General features: G+C 38.4%; 1 protein-coding gene across 6 annotated transcripts in view; it reads right to left on the bottom strand.

Moving 5' to 3' along the window:
* Positions 1-20980, bottom strand: part of Pals1 (protein associated with LIN7 1, MAGUK family member) — an 82519-nt gene that overhangs the window by 33124 nt on the left and 28415 nt on the right. For 2 of the 6 annotated variants that reach the window (XM_038336856.2, XM_038336858.2), the window contains 2 exons: positions 11575-11655; positions 8696-8983 (listed from right to left, as the gene is read on the bottom strand). In XM_038336856.2, the coding sequence (XP_038192784.1) occupies positions 8696-8960 (265 nt within the window). In that variant the 5' untranslated portion in view covers positions 8961-8983; positions 11575-11655. Of the gene's footprint in view, positions 1-8695; positions 9215-10267; positions 10454-11574; positions 11656-20980 lie in introns of all 6 variants that reach the window. The other 4 variants (XM_038336852.2, XM_038336855.2, XM_038336857.2 and 1 more) reach the window with 3 other exon arrangements.

The following is a 20980-nucleotide window of genomic DNA, read 5'->3' on the forward strand; positions in this document are numbered from 1 at the left end:
AACAGTAAACAATGTCAGGAGTTTCGAAACATCCTATTAGACAGAACAAAATCTGTCCTGTCAAATGTGACATGATCTTCTGAAATTAAGGTGAAGACGGGGTTAGGTTGTGCTCAGTGGGCAGCACCCACGTAGAACATACTTACGATCCACTAGACTAGCTCAATCTCTAGCACCTTAAAACACAGCAAAGCAAAACAAACCCAAGACAGAGACGAAAGAGAAATAAGACAAAGGACAGAACAAGACTTCCTTCATCCTCACGGTACATGGGCAATGGACAAAGAAGAATCTTGTACAGAGGAAGACAGATGGAAGAGCCACAGGGCTAGTGAGAGACTGTGAGGGCCAAGCAGGACGCATACAAAGGGAGTGCAGAGGCAGAGAGGCACATAGGCCAAGGAGGGTGATATTCTACTGGGCAGCAGAGGTAGCATGGCAAGTCTGGCTTTGGTAATAAATTATAGGGGGTCACAACTTTCCTAGAAAGCATTTCTTCATATCTAGATTAAATTCCTCACTGCTACAGTGTAATTAGTTCTTCTTTACTTGATTCTCAGTAGAAATCATTTTAAGTTCCCACTATTATATCAAATATTTCATGTGATTTAAATGTTGATTACATATGCTAACAGAAATCAAGTATATTGGCTTTGGCATATAATAAAAAAACACAGCTCCTTAAATTTACCTCCTAGCTTTTTTCTAGTCTTGGCTCGTTCCTAAAAATAGAAAACAGATTGAAGACTATAAGACAGGCAATAGGATCAGGTATGAGGGCACAACCTTATAGTTCCAGTGTTCAGAGTGGGAGGCAGAAGCATCCAAGTTAGAACACAGCGTGGTCTACATAGGGAGTTCCAGGCCAGTTTGGGCTTTATAAGGAGATTTTCTGAAAGACTAACAAACCAAAAATAGGTAATAGGAAGCAAGAGTCTATTTTCAAATACTTAAGAATCTGGGCAAGCATCTGGGAACATTTTTTAAAATTTATTTTTATTTATATGTATGTCTTCTCTGTGTGGCTGTGCACACATCTGTGATTGTGCTTGTGGAGGTCAGAAGAATCAGAGTCCCCTGAAGCTGGAGTTATAGGCATGAGGGTGCGAGGAACTGAGCTTGAGTCCTTTGCAAGAGCCCTATGCTCTCTCAGCTGCTGGATCGCCTCTCCAGTCCCCAGTCTTTGACTAGAACTGGGAACAGACTAGGGTAGGAGCTGAAGCACTCCATCTCTAGAGTTGTTTCACAGCACAAGAGAGCTGTGTTCTGTGAATTAATCTCATTTTTACTTGGTGCTTCCATTTAGTCATAAGTAGACAATCTAAAGATTTATTCCAGCACTGAGATTCCCAGGGATCAACCCCAAAGTCTGGTTCACTCTAAGCAGTTATATTCCTAGCCCTCTTTTCTCTGTTTAAACTCAAGAACACAAAATTCAGATCTTTGAACTTCTGTTGTTAGTGAACTAGATCAGTGTGAATTTGTTTAAAATAATCAGAAACTTTACATATTCTGAACAGTAATTATTCATTAAGCTAAACTTAAAAAAAACTCTAGAGACAGAGTTTTACATACTAACACTGCTTGCTTGCCTAGTATGTGGCAGGGTTTGGTTAAGCCATTAACAGTGCAACAAATAGAAACAATAACAACAACAATCTGCAAATACAAGTGTACCATTTGCTTACATACAATCTTTCATTTGGGCCTCAAGAAAACTTAATACCAAGGTTCAGAAAGATAAATAACTTATCCAAAGTCAATAGTAATTAAGTGACAATAAAAAATACTTAAGATCAAGTGTGAGTATGAGTTTTGTGTACCACATGCACGCAGGAGACACTGATGGTCAGAAGGCATCAGATCCTCTGGAAAGGGACTTACAGGTGGCTCTGACACCCCACCCGCCATTGTGGGCCCTCTGCAAGAGCAGTAAGTGTTCTTAACCATTGAGCCATCTCTCCTGCTCTTGTTAAACATTTAATATGTCGTAAAAAAAAAAAAAAAGAAGCAATTCTTTGCAAGACAGGAAAAAGTTAAAGATTACTATTACTTAATAATGTAGAATCAAATTTAGGTATGTATAAAAAAGTTTGAATGATGTAGTACTGAATTATTTTTAGTAAAATTATGTTGAAAAACCAAAATTTATAGGAGTGTGTACATATTCCAAAGAATTTGTAAATCTTTATGGAAGCTCTAATTTTAGCAATTGCCTCAGAAGCTTTCAAATGGTCTCGACACTTAAACCTATTTTCCATAGGTTTATCACTTCATTTGCAGGAAGAAACAAATGAGGTGTGTTCAGAGGCACCTATAGCAGGCCAGGCAAACGTTTGACAGCGAAAGTAACATCACAAGGAAGACAATGTAAAAAAAGATTCACTTGAAATTTTACTAACTTCATGATTGGTCCAAACATTGATCAAAAGTTAGTTCATATCAGCAATGTGCGAGAGATGCGTTCCTTTTATTTCATCCTATATCCACCTTTACTTTGTTCACTTCTTTCTTTCTTCACTTTATAATATCTGCTATAAATCAGGAGGTTTTAACCACAAAATTCAAGAGTTTCCTCTATCAAACTATCAAACAACTCACTCTGTGTGTCCGTGTGTCCTTTCCTGCCGCCACTTCAGGGATGTATCAATTACTCAGTCACATATGTAGCAGAAAGCAGTTTTCTCTAGCTTATTTCCTTCATTCTACCTATTTGTTCACAATTCTGGCCCAAATTCCATAACTGTTAATATAAAACAGAAGCTGAACTCATAACCTAGAAGCAGCTGAGAAGGACTTGATTACACCCCTTTCTACTCTAATCTACACTTTTTTCAGAATTTATCCTACAAGACAGTTTGCTCTGAAGATAAATGAGAACAAACAAATCACTTTATTTGTAATAAAGCAAGGTTTTGAACTATGTCAATATTAAGGAAATCTTAATAAATCAAAATTCTTAGTTTATAACAGTATTATTTACTCAAAATTAAGCTTCCAAATCATTGTTTTCTAATTTTTGATAGAATTCTGACTGCTTTAAAAAAATTTCAATTTATCCCTTCTAAGTATTTTCTGTATTAATCCTATTTTTAAACATTTATTACTATACATTACCAAATTTACAAATATTTTCTCGTCACATTTTAAATTCCTATGGAACATTTTGTTTACTCACAGATAAATGAGGTATCATGTGGGAACTGATGGTGTCTTCTCACAGAAATAAACCAGTTGCCCCATCTTCCCTCACTTGAAACAACACTGTTGTTTCTGGCTGTGAAGAAGGCTGAAGTCAACTCCTGTCATGTGTGTTTAATTAAAATACTGACAAGCAGACACTTAATTTTCAGGGAGTATTTCTGTTGTAGTCTGATGTGTTAGGAGATTATTGACAGAGAAAAATATTTGGCAAACACTATTACATTTTTTTAGAAATATTTTTTAGTTTCTACACAGAATTATGAGTTTTATTATGATTTATTAAATCTTCCAAGAAATAAATGACTAATACCTGGCAATATATTTCAATTTACTCTAAGCAGCTTTAAGTTCAAAGGCCACAATGAATGTATTAATGAAAACCACAGCAGATTATAAATTGAAAAAAGAACAGTTGTCTTTTCAACCTGTAGAAAAGTGAGTTATGGAATCCACGAGCAGGTACAGGAATAAGCAGGGAATGTTGCTTAGTGGTGGGGGAAGGAAGAAGAGGCAGAAGTAGAGGAAGAGGATGAGGAAGAGAAAGATGAGGACTGGAAACTTACTAGCAAGGTTAAGACAGAAGGATAACTTGAACCCAAAAAATGTGAGACCAATTTGAGCAATATTGTGAGAAAAAAGGATATGAGAAATCAAAAACAAATATAAAACTAGAATTTATTTTACCTTCTGTATGAAAATAAAACATTACATTTTCCCTAAACTGATCTAGCTTAATCTATAAACATTGTGTAAACAGCCTGATTCTAGTAATGTAATCTTAAAACACATTAAGACTTTAAACAAATAACAGATCAGTCTAGACTATACGAGGGAGGGAGAAACATAAAGGAAGGGAGAGAGGATGAGAAAGGAAGGGTAAGCAAGAAGAAATAGGAAAAGTATTTCTATTCTAACAAAATCCTCAGGTAGGGAGACATTAAAATTCTTTCATATAAATATACTAAATACATACTTTTCTCACTGTAATGACATTTGCAGCAGACTTCTTTATCTCTAACCACACTGTCGGAATAAACCCTGAACAAACTCTGCCAGACCCTGACCAAGGTGATTCCCTTTGCACTAAGACTTGTTAAAATCCCCCACCCCATGATGAAACTCCAGCCCCTGTCCCCTCACCACAATTGCCTAACTCTGCCACCATTATCATCTGCATCTAAAAGCTGAGAATCATGGTAGCCCCTGGTAGGAGGAACAAGGCAGAATTCAGGGCAAGATAAATGGCCTTGTCTAGACAAACAATTCCAGCAGGTATAGAGACTGTACGTAGGTCCCTGAAGCTGCACCTAACATCCCATTCCCAAAACCCTACATAAACTCCAAGTTCCCTTCCCTCTTGCAGAACACCACCTACACACATCCAGGTCTGTCCTTCCCTGCTTCAAACAGTCCTTTCTGCTGAGGTCAGACTGGTTTCTTTCTGTCTTCTGTCTCTTTAAGCTGCCCCAGAAGTCTAACATACATTATCTATGATTTATTAAAACAGAAGCATGAACATCTGAAATAGGCATTCTAAAAAAAATTACCAAAGAAGAGCTGGGCGGTGGTGGCGCACGCCTTTAATCCCAGCACTTGGGAGGCAGAGACAGGCAGATCTCTGTGAGTTCGAGGCCAACCTGGTCTACGAGAGCTAGTTCCAGGACAGGCTCCAAAGCTACAGAGATACCGTCTCGGGGGGAAAAATTACCAAAGAAAAGTAAATGAGATAGAATAGAAGCTGCTCCATATTGGAAATAAAAAGACTCATGGAGGAACAAATATAGGATAAATATGATGTTTATGGGCAAATTAGGGTTAGCATGAGCCTTGGCCAGGGGCACAAAGTGCAGGTTAGATATCACTCTCTATTTAAACCATTACTTGCTGCAGTATCAACTCCAGACCTGGCAAATTCAAATTTGACCCTCCTAAGTATTAGTTTGATGTCTTAAGCAAGTGTTATGTGACTGAGAGTCAATGTATCTTTTGTCGTTCTGTTTAAGACCATGTCTTACCATGGCTGGTCTGGAACTCAGAACCTTCCCACATTAGTTTCCGAGTGGCTAGGATTACGTGTGCACTAATACTGGCTACTTCCTTCATCTCTGAAACAGAGATGACAGAACCTTCATAACATGATTATTAGAGGAATGATGTCTGCTAAGGTACACAGGCTACAGGGCTCAACAGGAAATGGCAGAACGATGACAATGACAAAAGAAAGCAAGCATCTCTAAATACAGCAGCCACAAGAAACAGCACCTGGCAGCATTTCTCAGAATGACTTCTACTGGCTTCTAACACAGCTCTGTTAAGTGTTGGTGTGTGCAGGAATAAAATTCACAGATTAAATATTCTAAGTGTGGGAATATGCATCTATCATCACTCATCAATCTCATTAGATCTACACTGCCAGCTAATATTATAAAGGTTTAAGGAAATTCTTTAATGAGAAGGTTTTTAACCTAATATTCTCATGTTTTTTGGACACAGAACTCTTTTGCATATAAATCAAATCCTAGGTCCAGGTTTTCAGCTTTTGTCTGACAACAGAATTTAGAGATAAGATGATCCCACATGAACAGTTCCTATCTGCCTTACTGACAGTCATATAAAATAGATTTTAAGATGCAGCTATTTTTTCCATTATTATTTAACTTTGCTTTTAAGTAGTTTGATAAAAAAAATTTGATTAATATAAAAGATGAAAGTTTCAGGTCACCTGTGAAATGCTTTCTATATATAAAGCCTGTAGACCTGATCATTTGCACTGGTTGAATTTGTTAACTTGACATAGAACTAGACACATTTGGAAGACAGACTTCTCAGTTGAGGAACTAATCAGACTGGCCTGTGGGCATATCATTGTCTTGAATACTGACTGATGGGGGAGAGCGCAGACCATTGCGGGCAGTGCCACTCCTAGACAGGTGGTCCTGGGCTGTATAAAAAAGTAAGTTGAGCAAGCTACATGGATCATGCCAATGAGTAGCTTTCCACCATGGTTCCTTCCCTCAATGATGAACTATGATTGGCACATGTAAGCCAAAAATCCACATCTACCCCAGTCATGCTCAGTGGTTGTGTTTATCATAGCAACAGAGAACAAGTTAGGACAGCGAGCAGTAGCAGTAGTGCGGTACTGCCATGACAGACCTGACCAAAACACTGGAGGCCTATCAAGGAAAGGGAAGTCTGAGAGGCTCTCAAAGATTTTATTAGAGCTGTTTCTATTATATTTTCAAATTAACAATCTGTGGTTTCTAGTTGCTGAGACTGAAGAATCAGCAGTGATTTCTAACAGACCAGCATAACTGAAGTGAAATGTTTGCTTCCATAGGACAACTGATACCAGTTAGCAGACTCTGAAAATCAACTGTGATTAACAAGAGACCAGCAACATTGAGGTGAAATTTCTTGGCAACTATTTCCTCTGTGCGAATACACTGAAGCTGTGGTCCCAGCTAAGACTGCATCTCAAGACTGCAGATGAAACTGGCAATGTGAAAGTCTCCCATATGGTAAGGGATTTTTGATGGCAACAAAATTTCAGGACTGAAGAGGTCAGGAAGACAGGCTGAGGCCTGGCACCCCGGGCAGGATGGGAATCCCTGAGGGGACTGGAGAGACCATTGGTGAAGATGGAACTTCCACTGAATATTGGGAGATGACAACACCGTTGGATAACCACCAAGGACAATAGCATGGGTGGAGTGCAACCAACCTGAGCCTATGACACAAGCTGTGCATTTTCCCGGTGGCAGAGCTAAGAAGCTGAGCTGCCCAAGCCCTTTGGTACTTAGGAGATCATAGCTGAGTCCCAGACACTGGACTCTGAGCCATTTACACTACTGGATTTGTGATTTTGTTTTGATTAGATTTAACTGTTCAACGATCTTCCCCTTTTGAAATAAGAAAGTATATAACTTGTTTTTTATTTTTTAAGGTTTATTTTTATTATTTGAGTCATGTGTATGGATGTGTACATGAATATAAGTACTCAAAGAGGTCAGTGGTATTGAGATCCCATGGAGCTGAGGGTGATATGCAGTTGTAAGCCACCTGATGTGGGTGCTGGGAATTGAACTCAGGAAGAGTAATATGTACTCCTAGCAACTGAGCCATCTCTCTAGCCTCTTGTTTTGTTTTAGAGGAGCACACGGTTAAAGAGATTTTTTTTTTTTTTTGATTTTTAAGAATTTAGGCTTTTCGGGTGGTGATGGTGCACACCTTTAATCCCAGAACAGATCTCTGTGAGTTCAAGGCCAACCTGGTCTACAAGAGCTAGTTCCAGGACAGGCTCCAAAGCTACAGAGAAACACTGTCTCGAAGAAAAAAAGAAAAAAGAAAAAGAATTTGGCCTTTTAAATTGCAGGAATTTATAAAAGACCGTGAAACTTTTAAAAGTTATATTGTCTCATACTGTGATATTAATATTAACATGACACATTAGGGACAAGTAAGAAAAGAATGGTTAAGGTTTAATAGTAATGTATTTGTATATAATGTTGGCAAAGGGTCAGTTGTGCTGATTTTCATTAATTTGACATAAACCTAGACTTACCTGTGAAGAATCTAAGTTGAGGAACTGTCTCTATCACACTGGCCTATAGGCATGGCTGATGTGAGGGGGCCCAGGCCACGGTGGGCAGTACCACCATATGACATGTTTGTAAGAATTGTAATACTCCCTTCAAATTTAAACGTTTGTTCTAGGAAGGAGGGGAAGAATCATGAGCCTCAGGAAGTAAACAAAAGGACACATGTCATGGAGAACAGGAACTTAGAATCTGATTCTTCAGGGGTCCTACCCAGCAGTGGAAAAAAAAGTAAATAATTGGGGGCTGAGGGGAGACTTTGGCCAGCTAAAATGGTTGAAAAAGAAATTCAGACCGTCAAGCTGTCTACCAGCTGCACAGAGAATGAAGACTGCAGTTTTGGGAAGTGGCTACACACACTGAGGTAGCCTTCCTGGTGCTGAGCTGCTTTTACATTATCCTTTCTCCTTGTAAGTAACCCATAGTCTTATCAGTATCCTCCCCCAAAATGCATTGGCTTAGCAAACTGGACATTGGTGGAACCATTTGGTCTGTCCTGCCTCCTTCTCTGGGATGAAGAGACATGTATTGCGTCTCCCCAGGAAAAGTCTGTGAAAGAACAGCCACCCCTGGGCAGTTAGAAAAAGCAATCTGAGCAAGCAAGCAAGTCATGGTCAAGCCAGGAGGCAGCCCTGACTCCCTCAATGTTGGACTGAGACTGGGGCCTGCAAAACACATCATTTTCTCCCTAAGTTGCTTTCAGTTGTGCTGTTTATCACGGCAACGGAAAGCAAACTAGGACAATATTTAAACCAGTGCTTTTGTTCTAAGAATAAAGAACTGATCTTAGTCTTGGCATTACTTATATTCTCTTAAATCTGGTCCATCCCATACATATTTTTGTTAGAGTATACATAAACCAAAGCAAAACATACTGTGCTATTTTTACTTACCTAATATTTTCACAGCATAGTGAGGACTTTCTAAAACAATTCCTTCTTCTGTGTCAAATATAGGGTTATCTATTCCAGTCTTTGGAGGAATTTGAGCTAGTTTCTTAAGTCTCATTGAAGAATTTAGATCAAGTTCTTGCTTTTTCCCTTCTTCCTCACGCCTACGTCTCATATCCTCCTGTTGCTGTCGAATACGCTCCAACTGTGCACTTCTTCGCACTGGCATCATCCTGGTGCCCAGATCTCCAGGGCAGTCAACAGCCATCTCTCGGTGCTTCTGATGTTCCTCTGGTGATGTAAGATCAAGATTTTTTATTCCGGTGGCTGATTCCTCTGTTACATGCCCATTCATATACGATGTTGTCATGGTTATCTATAAACATGCACCACTTTTTATATATCAATTTTCCTATAAAGCCAATTCTCTTAATTCTGTAGTATAAAATCCATGTTACTTCAAAGAAAAAAAACTTCTTATATCACATAATAATGCTATGAAAATGTATCCATGAGGGAAATCTAAGGGGAAAGATGGAGGGAAAAGTATAAGAATTACAATATAAAAGCAAAATTTACATAGCCCATTTCCCATTTCTATACAATACAGAAAATATCTACTAAGTTCTTAATATAGTTTACAGTGCAGATTAAGGTCATTCCCTTCATTTTACAGATAATGTTGAGAACATCAAGGTATTTCTTTAAAAAGTTGTCTCTCAAGAATATGAAGCATACTATTCAATTTACAGGCTAAGAAAAGTGATTCACTGTAACATTTAGCAGAGTGAGAAAGTAAAATGGTTTGGCTATTAACTTTGTAGAGAATAGGTGCTTTGGGGCTAAAGAGATACTTCAACAATCACTTTAAACATCTCAATTTTATGATTAATTAAGGCACACAGGATTAGTTAGCTGTGTGAACAACTGACTACAACTTGGTGCATGGCACAGCCACGTTAATGGCTAACTTGAAATACAGAAAGTATTTTTAGGTCAAATTTTATAGGGGGTTTTGTAATGAAGATGATGCCCAAAAACAAGGTTCATCAGTGAAATTATCTAAGGACAAAACTACATAGTTAGAAAAGACTATGTAGAACGTTAGTCTTTATAACTGATGAAATTTTATAAGGAAAATTAAGATTAACTTTGTAAGGACTCATTTAAGAAAACGGTAGTTTCTGTAGCATTAAAAACAATGACTTCCAGCAGAAGGAGCACACACAGACAAGAGCACCAGGTTCTCACTTGGGCTCTACTGTATTTCCCAGCTTGGCTCCCGCTGAACCTCACCGTCACTTAGGAAATTTACGCACAGAACATTTTTAGATTTAAAAAAGATAACGTATACAAATTACAAAATAAATATATGTATTATTAGTATTAATTTGATTCTAACTTAAGAGTCCTCCAAAATAAATTAAATAGAAAACATTTTATTAAATGTCACTAGCTTTTCATCAAGTCATTTAGGCATAAATATACAGGCTGTTTATGTGTGCAGACCCACACATTAAATTTAATTAGCTTCTTCTGCACAGGCTTTAAAAATATTTACAATGCTGAGCCTACCTCCTCCTTGAGTTGAGCATCACTTCAGTAAATATGCTTAGAGTACAATGCTGACTGAGTGAAATCCAGGTTTAGACAGTATTCCTAGTACCAGTCAGTCTTCTTCCAGATGCCGTTACAATAAGACAGGAGATGAGACAAACTGCTTAACACAGATGAACACTGGTACAGGCTCTAGGAAAACCACTAAGGCCAACCACCAGAAAAACAGATACAAATTACACGAGCCGCTAAAACTGTATTTTTATAAGAATGACAGGTTATTCTCCAAACTTTAAGTCTCTTATTTATAAGCACATGATCTATATAGAAGCACCATATTTGCCATTAGTTCCAAGAAAATTAGAGCTACTGAGTTTATATTAGGTGAGCCTTAAGCTTTCTGTGCTCATTATAAAAAGATATAAATTAAACTGGAGGCTTATTTAATGTTTTCATTATAAGTAAGCAGAAATTTGTGTAGGAGTTACTATAGTGTTATGGTTAATTTTAAAAATACATATTTCCAAAAATAAACTCTTAATTTTTAAATTTGTAATTATGGATCTAGTCTTTATTCTCAGATTTCTACAACTAGCATTAATCCACTTAACGCTTTATTTTGGTTATCTCTCCTAACTGTTCAGCTTAGAGCGAGAAAAAAATTAAATGCTCATTTTTCTCTGGTTCTCCTCAGCAGATTGCAAATGTATTAGAGAACAGGCTATGTCTCATTTTTACATCTCTAGGACCTAACATCACATATGTGACAAAGGAAATGTCCAAGAAATATCTGTTCAGCTAAACTTAGAGTATCGTTAAGTGTAAAGAGGATGCAGACATCTGAAACAGAGGGACAAGAAACAAGGAAAGGAGAAGGACACAGTTCTTTGTGCTGCATTTTGAAGCACAACCATCCATACAAAAGTAGGATCTGCTGTAGATAAATGGAACTCATACGACCAAATGATAGAGATGGAGGAAACCTAAGCTCAATATCAAGAAACAGCCATTTGTATCAAAGCTGGGAAACAAAGTAGCTTATCAGGAAAATTTATATATAAATTTTCTTATATAATCTTAAAATTTCAGTCGAGAGAGAGATGGGAAAGAAAGACTTCACGTACGTTCACTACCAACCTAGAGTCTAACCCCTCCCCGCTCCATCTTTCCTTCTCTTTTCTAGCATGTAATGCCCTTTGACCAGCAGCTGGAAAGTCTCGTTTTAAGCATTCCTCTGACATTTTAAGAGGCTGGACTCTGTTTCCATAGAAACAGCTTTGTCAGCTAATACAGGACTTAGGCCAAAAATAGTGAAAAGAACTCACATTATGCAAACCGGTACACCTTGTCTTCTATCCTTATTTCTCACTCTGTTCTTCCCCCAAATTCAGGTTAGCGTTCTTATTCTGCAGAACAGAAAAAGAAAATAAGTAACTAAGCGCAGAAGTAGGAAACTAACCAAGTGTTACAGCGTTTTGTGGGGAGTGAACCAAGAAGTAGTTAAGCATGGTAACAGCTGAATTTGCAGATACTTAGGATATTTTTTCAAAGTCATAGTTTTATACATACACATACACATATATATCACCACTATCATCCCAGTCACTAACAGATATCAATTAAAACCAATGTTGTTATATATTAGCATAAATGTAAAATGCTGATCCTGGTGTAAAGGTCTGTAAGGCCAGTGTGTGGGGAGTACTAGGACAGTGGGCCCTTGGAGCTCATTGGCCAATTAATGAGCCAATTAATGAGCTCCAGGTTCAGTGAAAAGACACTGTTTACAAAAAGAGGGGTGAAGAGAGATTAAGGAACACAATACCCACACAAGTACACATATATAACACACACACACACACACACACACGCACACACACACATGCACACACACATGCACACACACACACGCACACACCCCAAAAAGCTGGTTATAAAAGCCTACATACTGAACAATTCCATTTATTGTCTAGAACTGGTAAGACTATAAGGCAGAAAGTAAACAAATTGCTTAGGATTTAGTTGGGAAGGTGGGTAAGAGAACTGTAACCGAGGTGTATAGGTTTCTTCAAGGAATGATAAAAACCATTGGTGGTGGTGGTCATTGGTAAGTATTTTTCCTTTGCCACCACTCTGAATAATCCAAACCAAACCAGACCGAATTAGAAAAGAGTAGTCCCCCTCCCCTGAAAACATGTAGAGTGGAACAGAGAACTGAAAGACCAGGGAAAACAGGGAGACCCAGTGTTCATTCTCTGGGGGGGGCAGTTTAAATAGCCTGTGGGAGTGGTCTTGACCTTCCCTGGGGAGGGGGTCACCGTTTGGCGGGCTTTCTTGGAGGTGGAGTCTGGACTGCAGCCACTCCCAGGGGAAGGAGCTTAGAATGGAGTTTTCGGCCCAACATTTTAAGACGGATGCCAGGGGGGTGGGATGAAGCCCCCAACTAAACATTTCAGACTCTCTGTATAAAGGGGTGTTAGGGTGATGCTTCTAACCAAACTGTCATATGTTAACGAATTGTACGTGTGAAATGGGTGAACTGTTGGCATGTGAATGACATAAAATAGTAAAGCACAAGGAAATAACATTAAAAAACACTCTGAGTATCTTGGTTGCCTACCTGACACACCTGGAAAGGGGGAGCCTCAGTTGAGGAACTGATTCAATAGGACCAGCCTCAGGGCATGCCAGTAGGGACATTTGTTCAATTGCTAATGATGTAGGAGGGCCCAGGGCAGTTGGGCTTGGGCTTTATAAGGAAGGTAGTAAATCTGTGTAAAACTGAAAAAGCAAACTAGCAAGCAGTGTTCCTCCTAAATTCAGTTCCTGCCTCTGGGTTCTTGCCTCACTGATGGACTGTAAAGTACAAGATAAAAATGAACCTTTGCTTCCCGTAAAGCTGACTTTTGTTTTTGGTCACTGTGTTTAATCACAGCAACAGAAACCAAACTAAAACAATATAAACATTAAAATTAGAAAGACTAGCTATAATAAACACTGAAGGAAGGTGTGGAGAAACTGAGACTCTTTACTTGATAGTTCATGGGATTCAGTTCTCTCCTTCTACCATGGGGTGCCAAGGATGGAACTCAGGTTTATAGGGCTCGGCAGAAAGCACCTTTACCTGCAGAGCCTTCTCTCCAGCCCTGTATAAACTATTTTTAAAATTCTAAACTGAACACTTAAAATCAAATTTTAATGTAAGTTTTGCATATTCATCAATTTTAAAGGAAAACAAAACCTGATTGTACATTTAAAATGACATCTTCTACAGCTGTGGGATACAGCCCAGCATGGAATTCTTACTAAGTATGCATGAGACCCTGTGTTCAAATGGCAGCCTACTCCCACATACACACGCAAAAAATAAAATAAAAATAAATAAATAAAGGAGATATTGTTATGTGTAAATTATGCCTCAAAGGAATGAGTGTGTTTGCGTGTGTGACTGTGTGTGTGTGTGTGTGTGTGTGAGAGAGAGAGAGAGAGATTGAGATTCCTCTAGAGAGAGAGAGAGAGAGAGAGAGAGAGAGAGAGAGAGAGAGAGAGAGAGAGAGATTGAGATTCCTCTAGCTCAGGCTGGCTCAACTCACCAGTAGCTGATGATGACCTTGAACCCCTGATCACATCTCTAACCTCTCAAGTGCTGGGTTTATAGGTGTGTGCCAAACACTGGGCAGAAACAGCTTTTTAAAAGATCACTTCAAATTCCAAAAACACATCATATAAAGACCCTATTAACTTTCTGAGGACGTAGCTCAATATAGCAGATCAAGTATTTATAAAGCACAAGCCCTGGATTCACTCCTAAACATATGACTCAACTTACTCAACAAATATTTAACTTGATGCCTAACTTTCAGTTTCACAAATTTCTACTGAACAATAAATAAATGACCCCCTAAACCACAGAAGGAACCAGCTGCACCCAAAACAAAGTAAATACAAGCCAAAATTAAAATACAATCGGGTTAGTCATACAAGTTATCAACTCAGAAATTATTACTCAGTTAAAAAAAAGGCACAACTTTAAACAAAAATCAATCCAATATTCACGTGGAAAAAAGTCCTTTTTTGTTTGCTTTGAGAAGGGTTAAATGTAGCAGAGCTGGCCTAGACTCCGACACATGACTGAGGCAGACTTGCCACTCCTGACCCTCCTACTCCCTTACCCTAAGTGCAGGACTGCACTATTCCTGCATTACTGTTCCTGCCTGGAAAACTAGTTTATACATTTCAGAGTTAAAGGAACTGTTCGTGTTGTTGTTTTAGAGATCTATATTTTTATTATGTTTAATTATGTGATTTGTATCTTTTTTGGGTATGTGCACACTTGTGCTAGTTTCTGTGGAGGCCAGAGGCATCAGATCCCTGGAGCTGGAGTTAGAGGCAGCCGTGAGCCACCTGATATGGCATTGGGAAGAGGAATACAAGCTCTTAACCACTGGGCCCTTTCCAACACAGGAAGCTTTTGGAAAGAAATACTTTTAAACATCTGAAGTAAGCTGAATTCAATTATCTCAATGGCACACTATTATTATAAAAGGCTAAGTACAAATAAAATGTGTTTCCTTTTTAGTACAATACACTGGCAAGTCTTGCAAGGTCATTTTTAAAATCCTACAGTTTAGGTTTCAGATAAGAATACATTTACTGTCATCCACATAATTGCATTTCAAAGGAGTTATTGCTATTTGCACATCGTTAAAACTATATTAGACACACAATGCCAGATGAGCTTATAAGGAGTGGAAGCAAAATTCCATAAAAAAATATTTAGCCGGGCACCATGGTGCACGTTATAACTCTAGTGCTTGGAATATGACACAAGAGGATCAAGAGTCCAAAAAAAAAAAAAAAAAAAAAAAATGCTGGGCACGGAGGCTCATGTCTGTAAACTCCGAGAGTTAAGGCAAGAGGATCCCTGAGTCAGACCAGCCTGGACTACACGAGAATTACCAGTGAGCCTCAGCAACAAATTGAGACTCAGTCTCAAAAAACAAAAAAAAAAGTTCAAAGTAAAAATCCAATAAAGATCTCAAAGAGGCCCAAGGGTAACATACATCTTAAAGCCATAAAAATCTTCAGCCTTTGAGGACAGAAAATAGTAAGATTCTTGACACTCAGTTGGATAGGAATAAGATGAAGTAATCAGTTTAGAAGATCTAGTTATCTTCTGATATAAACTTTCAGGGATTTAGCAGTTTTTACATTCCTGGACGAAATTATATATAAAATGCATCTGAACTCAAAGACATAAGCTTACAAGTTTCTTCTTTCCTCCTATGATTCTGGGTCATATGACTGCCTTGACATAGAAATAAAATACAGCCCTAGTAGATAGGAAAAATACCACTATATTTATAATTTACAAAAATCAAACAAAAAATGGGTTAAAGACCTAAACATTAAGATCAGAAACTCAAAGTTATTAGAATTAAACACAGGTTGGAAGGCGGGGGATTATACACTTAGTCGCAGTTTTTTTTTTTTTTTTTTTTTTTGAGGGACTCATCTAAAAGCACAGGCAACAAAAACAAACACTATCAAGCTACAAACGGTGGGTACAGCAAAGGAAACAACTGTCAGCGGGCCCCTCTGGATGGAGACAACATCTGCACACCACACATATCCAAAATGGGTAAGGAGCCTAATTCTACACCAAGAAAAATGCAAGAAAACACACCTAAGATGCAACGGGTAAAGTGCTTAGCAGGGGAGCACGAGGACTGGTTCAAATCCTCAGCACCCACACAAAGGCCAGGCACTGCTTCGCATGTCTGTATTCCAGTTCGGGTGGGTGGGGTAGGGCACAGAGACAGGGGTTCAATGGCCAATCAGTGAGAGTCCTACTTCAAACAAAATTGGGGAGGGGGTAACACCTCACATCACATCAACAGACACCTCACATCAGCCCACACACATGCAAACATGTACACACACACATGCATTATACACACACTTTGAATTAAAAAGAGATGAACAGAAAAGAGAAACTGGAACACATACACAATACCACTCTGCTGTGGGACAATGGTCTTGTACTCTGTCACTTGTATTGTTTTAATAAAATGCTGACTGGCCAGTAGCCAGGCAGGAAGTGGTGGGGTGATGAGAACAGGAGAATTCTGGGAAGAGGAAAGGCTGAGCCTGCAGTCATCAGCCAGACACAGAGAAAGCAAGACCAGAATGCCTCACTGACAAAAGTTACCAAGCCACGTGGCTAACACAGACAAGAATTATGGGTTAATGTAAGTTTTAAGAGTTAAGAAGCCTAAGTTAACAGGCCAACCAGTTTATATAATGTAGACCTCTGTGTGTTTCTTTGGGACTGAACGGCTGTAGGACCAGGCAGGATAGAAACTACTGTCAAAACCATTCATCTTTTAAAAACAAACTTTAGCCATTTTTATAAATATAGTATCAAAGAATAGTATGCCAAATGACATGAGCTGTGCACTAAAGACAAACACTCCAAGTCCTCACCTAGATGCAAATTAATAAAGACAGACGTTTAGGAAGAAGCAAAGAAGAGGTGGTAGTTAGAGAGGGAAGAAGACAGGAGGAGGGGAATTACAGGAGACCAGGAGGATATATACCAAACAGCACAGTGAATACAGTGAACAGTAAAGAATTGTGCATTTCAAAATTGCTAAGATGATACATTGTATATGCTTTCACTACAGACCCTTCAACGTTGTGATAGTGGATGATCCCATGCCAACAAACGGGACAGAGGGAAGGTTTAAATATTTGAGGTGATGTGTGTATTTAGCTTGATCAGTCCATTCTGTGCTCATTAATCAGAATGGTTACTTTGTGCCCCCAAAGTAAATGCAATTATAAACTATAAATTTAATAATTTAAAGTAAACAGTAGTGTTTAAAAAATTCATTCTCATGGAACTGTGTTATCAGAGAACTGAAAGAACATATGGCAGATAAGAAGCAGCGGCACAGCCCAGCTTCTCAGAGACTGGGAACGGAAACAGTCAGAAGCCAGCTATGCAGTGAAGCGGAGGCCAGTAGGAATGCCCTGCATGGACTTCAAAGGGGCTCCTGAGGTCCAGGGCTTCAGCAGAGCTCTGCTGTTAACTCAGCCCTGGAAATAAATCAAGCTTATCTGCTCTGAGTAAACCTGAGTTTGATGCTACTTGATCAGCCACAGGGAAACCTGAAAGTCATTCCAGCCCACTCTGATGCTGACCACTCCTACTGACCCAATGGTGGGCCACACACACAGAGAAATGAAATATGTCTTAGCTTTTGCCTTTTCCAGGGAGCTCATAGTCAAAACACAGAAAGAAGTATAGACTGACAGAGGCACAACAGCACTTCTGCCTGCATAATCATTTAAGCAGAGACACATTTTTTTGTTAAAACCTGTCTCTCATTCCCTTTTAGTATTTACTGATAAGTACATAAGTTCACAATTTCACTACATATGTACGCATATACACACACTGTTATATATACATGCTCATTGTACTGGGTTTTGTTGTTACTTTTCTAATAGTAAAATCTTTTATCTGTTTTTTTTCCTACACATATTTACAATACATATTTGTATTTATAATAATAATTTATTATTCTGGGTGTTGTTGTCACTTTTTCTCTTCTCTTAATTCTTTTGTCCATTCCATCTTTCATTCTCCTTTCTAAAATTCCAACCTTCTTTCTCCTGCTTTCTCCCTTTCCACATTTGAATATTCAACTTTCTTTTCATTTTTCATTTTCTTCTGTTAATTGTTGCTTTCCTTTTTACATGTTTAAAGTTTTTAGTTTTTATTATGCCCACTCAATTCCTGGTGTTGTTAGAGCTGTAGGTGCTATGGCTGGCTCTTGAATTTTACTTTATTTCTGCCCCGTGTTCATTGCTATTCATTGGAGCTGGGCTCAAGCACAACACTTGCATATACTATATAAACGCTGTTACTGAACTATACTCATTGCTCAGCTAAGAAACAGCAACAAGCTGTTCTGTACACTACCCATGTTTGCTCAGAAGTCAGTGAATACTTAGGAAAAAAGGAGAGATAAACCTCCATCTAGGGCTGGGGCGATGACTTAGTAGATAAGAAAGAGTACCTGTCACACAAGCATACAGACCTGACTTCAGATCTCAGATACCTACATCAAAGCTACAGATGGCTGCATGTGCCTGTGACTCTAGTGACGGGGAGCAAGGAGGGGGTTCCCTGTGACAGTTCAGTGAAAAACCCATCCCAAAGGAATAAGGGAGAGTTATAAAGCACAGCACATCTGATGTTCTTCTCTGGTCTCCACACATCTGCAGTGGACACCCACACACACACAAAACAAATGCATGGTAGTGACTAGGCTCAAACAGGCATAACTGGGGCTGCCTAAAGATAACATACATAATTTTCTACTTTGTTTGCACAAACAAGATAATTTCATTGTGGAAAACAAGACTTGCAGTAATTTCCTGCCATTATTCCTCAGCTTAAGTATCAAATTAGAATATCGCTGGATATTATTGTTAGTATATTTTAAAAACTGCTGATAGATGGCTGTGTGGTTACAAGTACCGACAGCTCCTGCAGGGGACACAGGGTCTATTTCCAGCACCCTTATCCAGCTCAACTCTAGTCACAGGGGAACAGATGCCCTCTTCTGACTTCTACAGGCACTGCATGCATGGAGTGTCCAGAAACACATGCAAGTGAAACACACCCACAGAAATAAAACAAAAATAAAGGTTAAAATACAAACAAAATACAACTTGCTGTTTGAATTGCTAACTTAAGCTTCAAAAGAAATCGAGTGCTAACTTAGTTTTTAAGAACACAAGCTGCTCTTGCAGGGGACTAAGCTCAGTTCCTAGCACCCACATCAGGCAGCTCAGAACCGCCTGTAACTACAGATCCAATGGACCTGACGTCCTCTCCAGCACTCACAGGCACTAGCACACATTATATACCAATAAATAATGACATCACTTAATTAATTTTGGTCTGAGATTAGGATATAATTTCCAGTTTGTAAAATGGCTCTAAATATACTTCTACCACATTGTACACTAAAGATTCTGCCAAAAGACTTTAAAACCTATACAAGAAGCAGGACATAAAAATCAATATACAAAATCCAACAGATTTCTTACATATATATAAGGACATTGTCAAGAAAGAAATGAGGAAAAGAAACCCAGTCACACTAGTATTAGCAGTAACATACCTAGGAATAAACTCAAAGATTTAAAAGAGCTATACAATGAAATATATATAAAAAAGAAGAAACTAAAGACACTAGAAGATGAAAAGACATCTCATGTTCATGGACTGGCAGTTAATGCTCTTTAAATAGTCACCTGCTCCCACAATAACTAACCAAGAGTATAATTTAAAATGTTACAATAAAAATCATTTTATGAATTAATATAGGTGAATAAGTTTAAAAATTATCACCAGGTATCATATCAGTTCTTCCAAAGCAATTTTGGATGCCAGTTCTTAAAATCTTTAAACTTTTGTATAGGGGTTGTCTCCATGTATATCTGTGCATCACCTGCACACAGTATTCATGGAAACCAGAAGAGGGCATTAGATTCCCTGGAACTGGAGTTACAGGCAGTTGTTAGCTGCCACATGGGTGCTGGGTATCAAACACAGACCTTCTGAAAGAGCAGCTAGAACTCCCAAGCGCCAACCATCTCTTCAGTCCTAATCAGTGATTATTCTGACTCCCAACACCCACTACTGTGGGGAAATCTAAAGATATACAGTCACAAGTTTGACTGTAAGAAAGCTATTACTCGGGCATGGCTGTGCATGCCTTTATTTTCAGTGCTCAGAGACAGAAGCAGATAGGGGCTCTGTGAGTTCCAGACCAGCCTGGGCTACTGTCTCAAAACAAACAAACAAACAAACAAACAAACAAACAGTGTATCTGCTCTATTCAGACAAGAATGTTTAATATGCTCAGGTCAGTGCCTCACAACAAAAAATTGTCTAATTCAAAATGCTAAAGTTGAAGAACTCAGAGTTAAATGCTGGAATATTACCTAATATTTCCTAATACAAAATCAAAATTGAGGAATTCACACAGCAAATAAAATTCAATAAATTTCTCATACATTAAAAAGTATGTTAAAAATAGCCACATTTCCTAGCTAAACACTAAGTGGAATACTTTTACTTAAGTTGTTCCAAAGCATTTTTAAAGAATTATAGGTTTTCAAATACCTATAAATGCTGAGATTGACTGAAAAAAATCCTCACATATTTAATCCATTGTTTTCTAAAATGCTCAAGAAAGGACTTCTATAGGTGCTTTTTCAGCATAGGAGACTGGTTTATATACTGACAGTCTCTACATATTTAAAGCTCTTCAGGTAATAGAAACAGTGCCTACACTGGGACCAGTAATAATCAAATTACAAAACTGTTACAGCAAATTCAAGATACCATTCATCAAAAAAAAAAAAACTGCCATCCTTTGTGTGTCATATTAGAGCACATTCAGATCTTCCTGGTCCATCAGCTTAAGGGAATGCTATAGCTGATAAACTTACTCAACTGGTCCCTTTATCTCAGGTTGAACTTGCTCAGCAATCACACACTTTACATCAACAAAATAGTAAAAGTTGAAGAAAACTATTTGGAGTAACAGGATTGTTCATCAGACTGTTAAGCAATGTGATATATGCTCACAGTATTTACCTGTATCTCACCAGGGAGTAAATCCCCAAGGCCTGCTTCCTAATCAT

Source organism: Arvicola amphibius, chromosome 7 (genome assembly GCF_903992535.2).
Source record: "Arvicola amphibius chromosome 7, mArvAmp1.2, whole genome shotgun sequence".
Lineage (NCBI taxonomy): Eukaryota > Metazoa > Chordata > Mammalia > Rodentia > Cricetidae > Arvicola > Arvicola amphibius.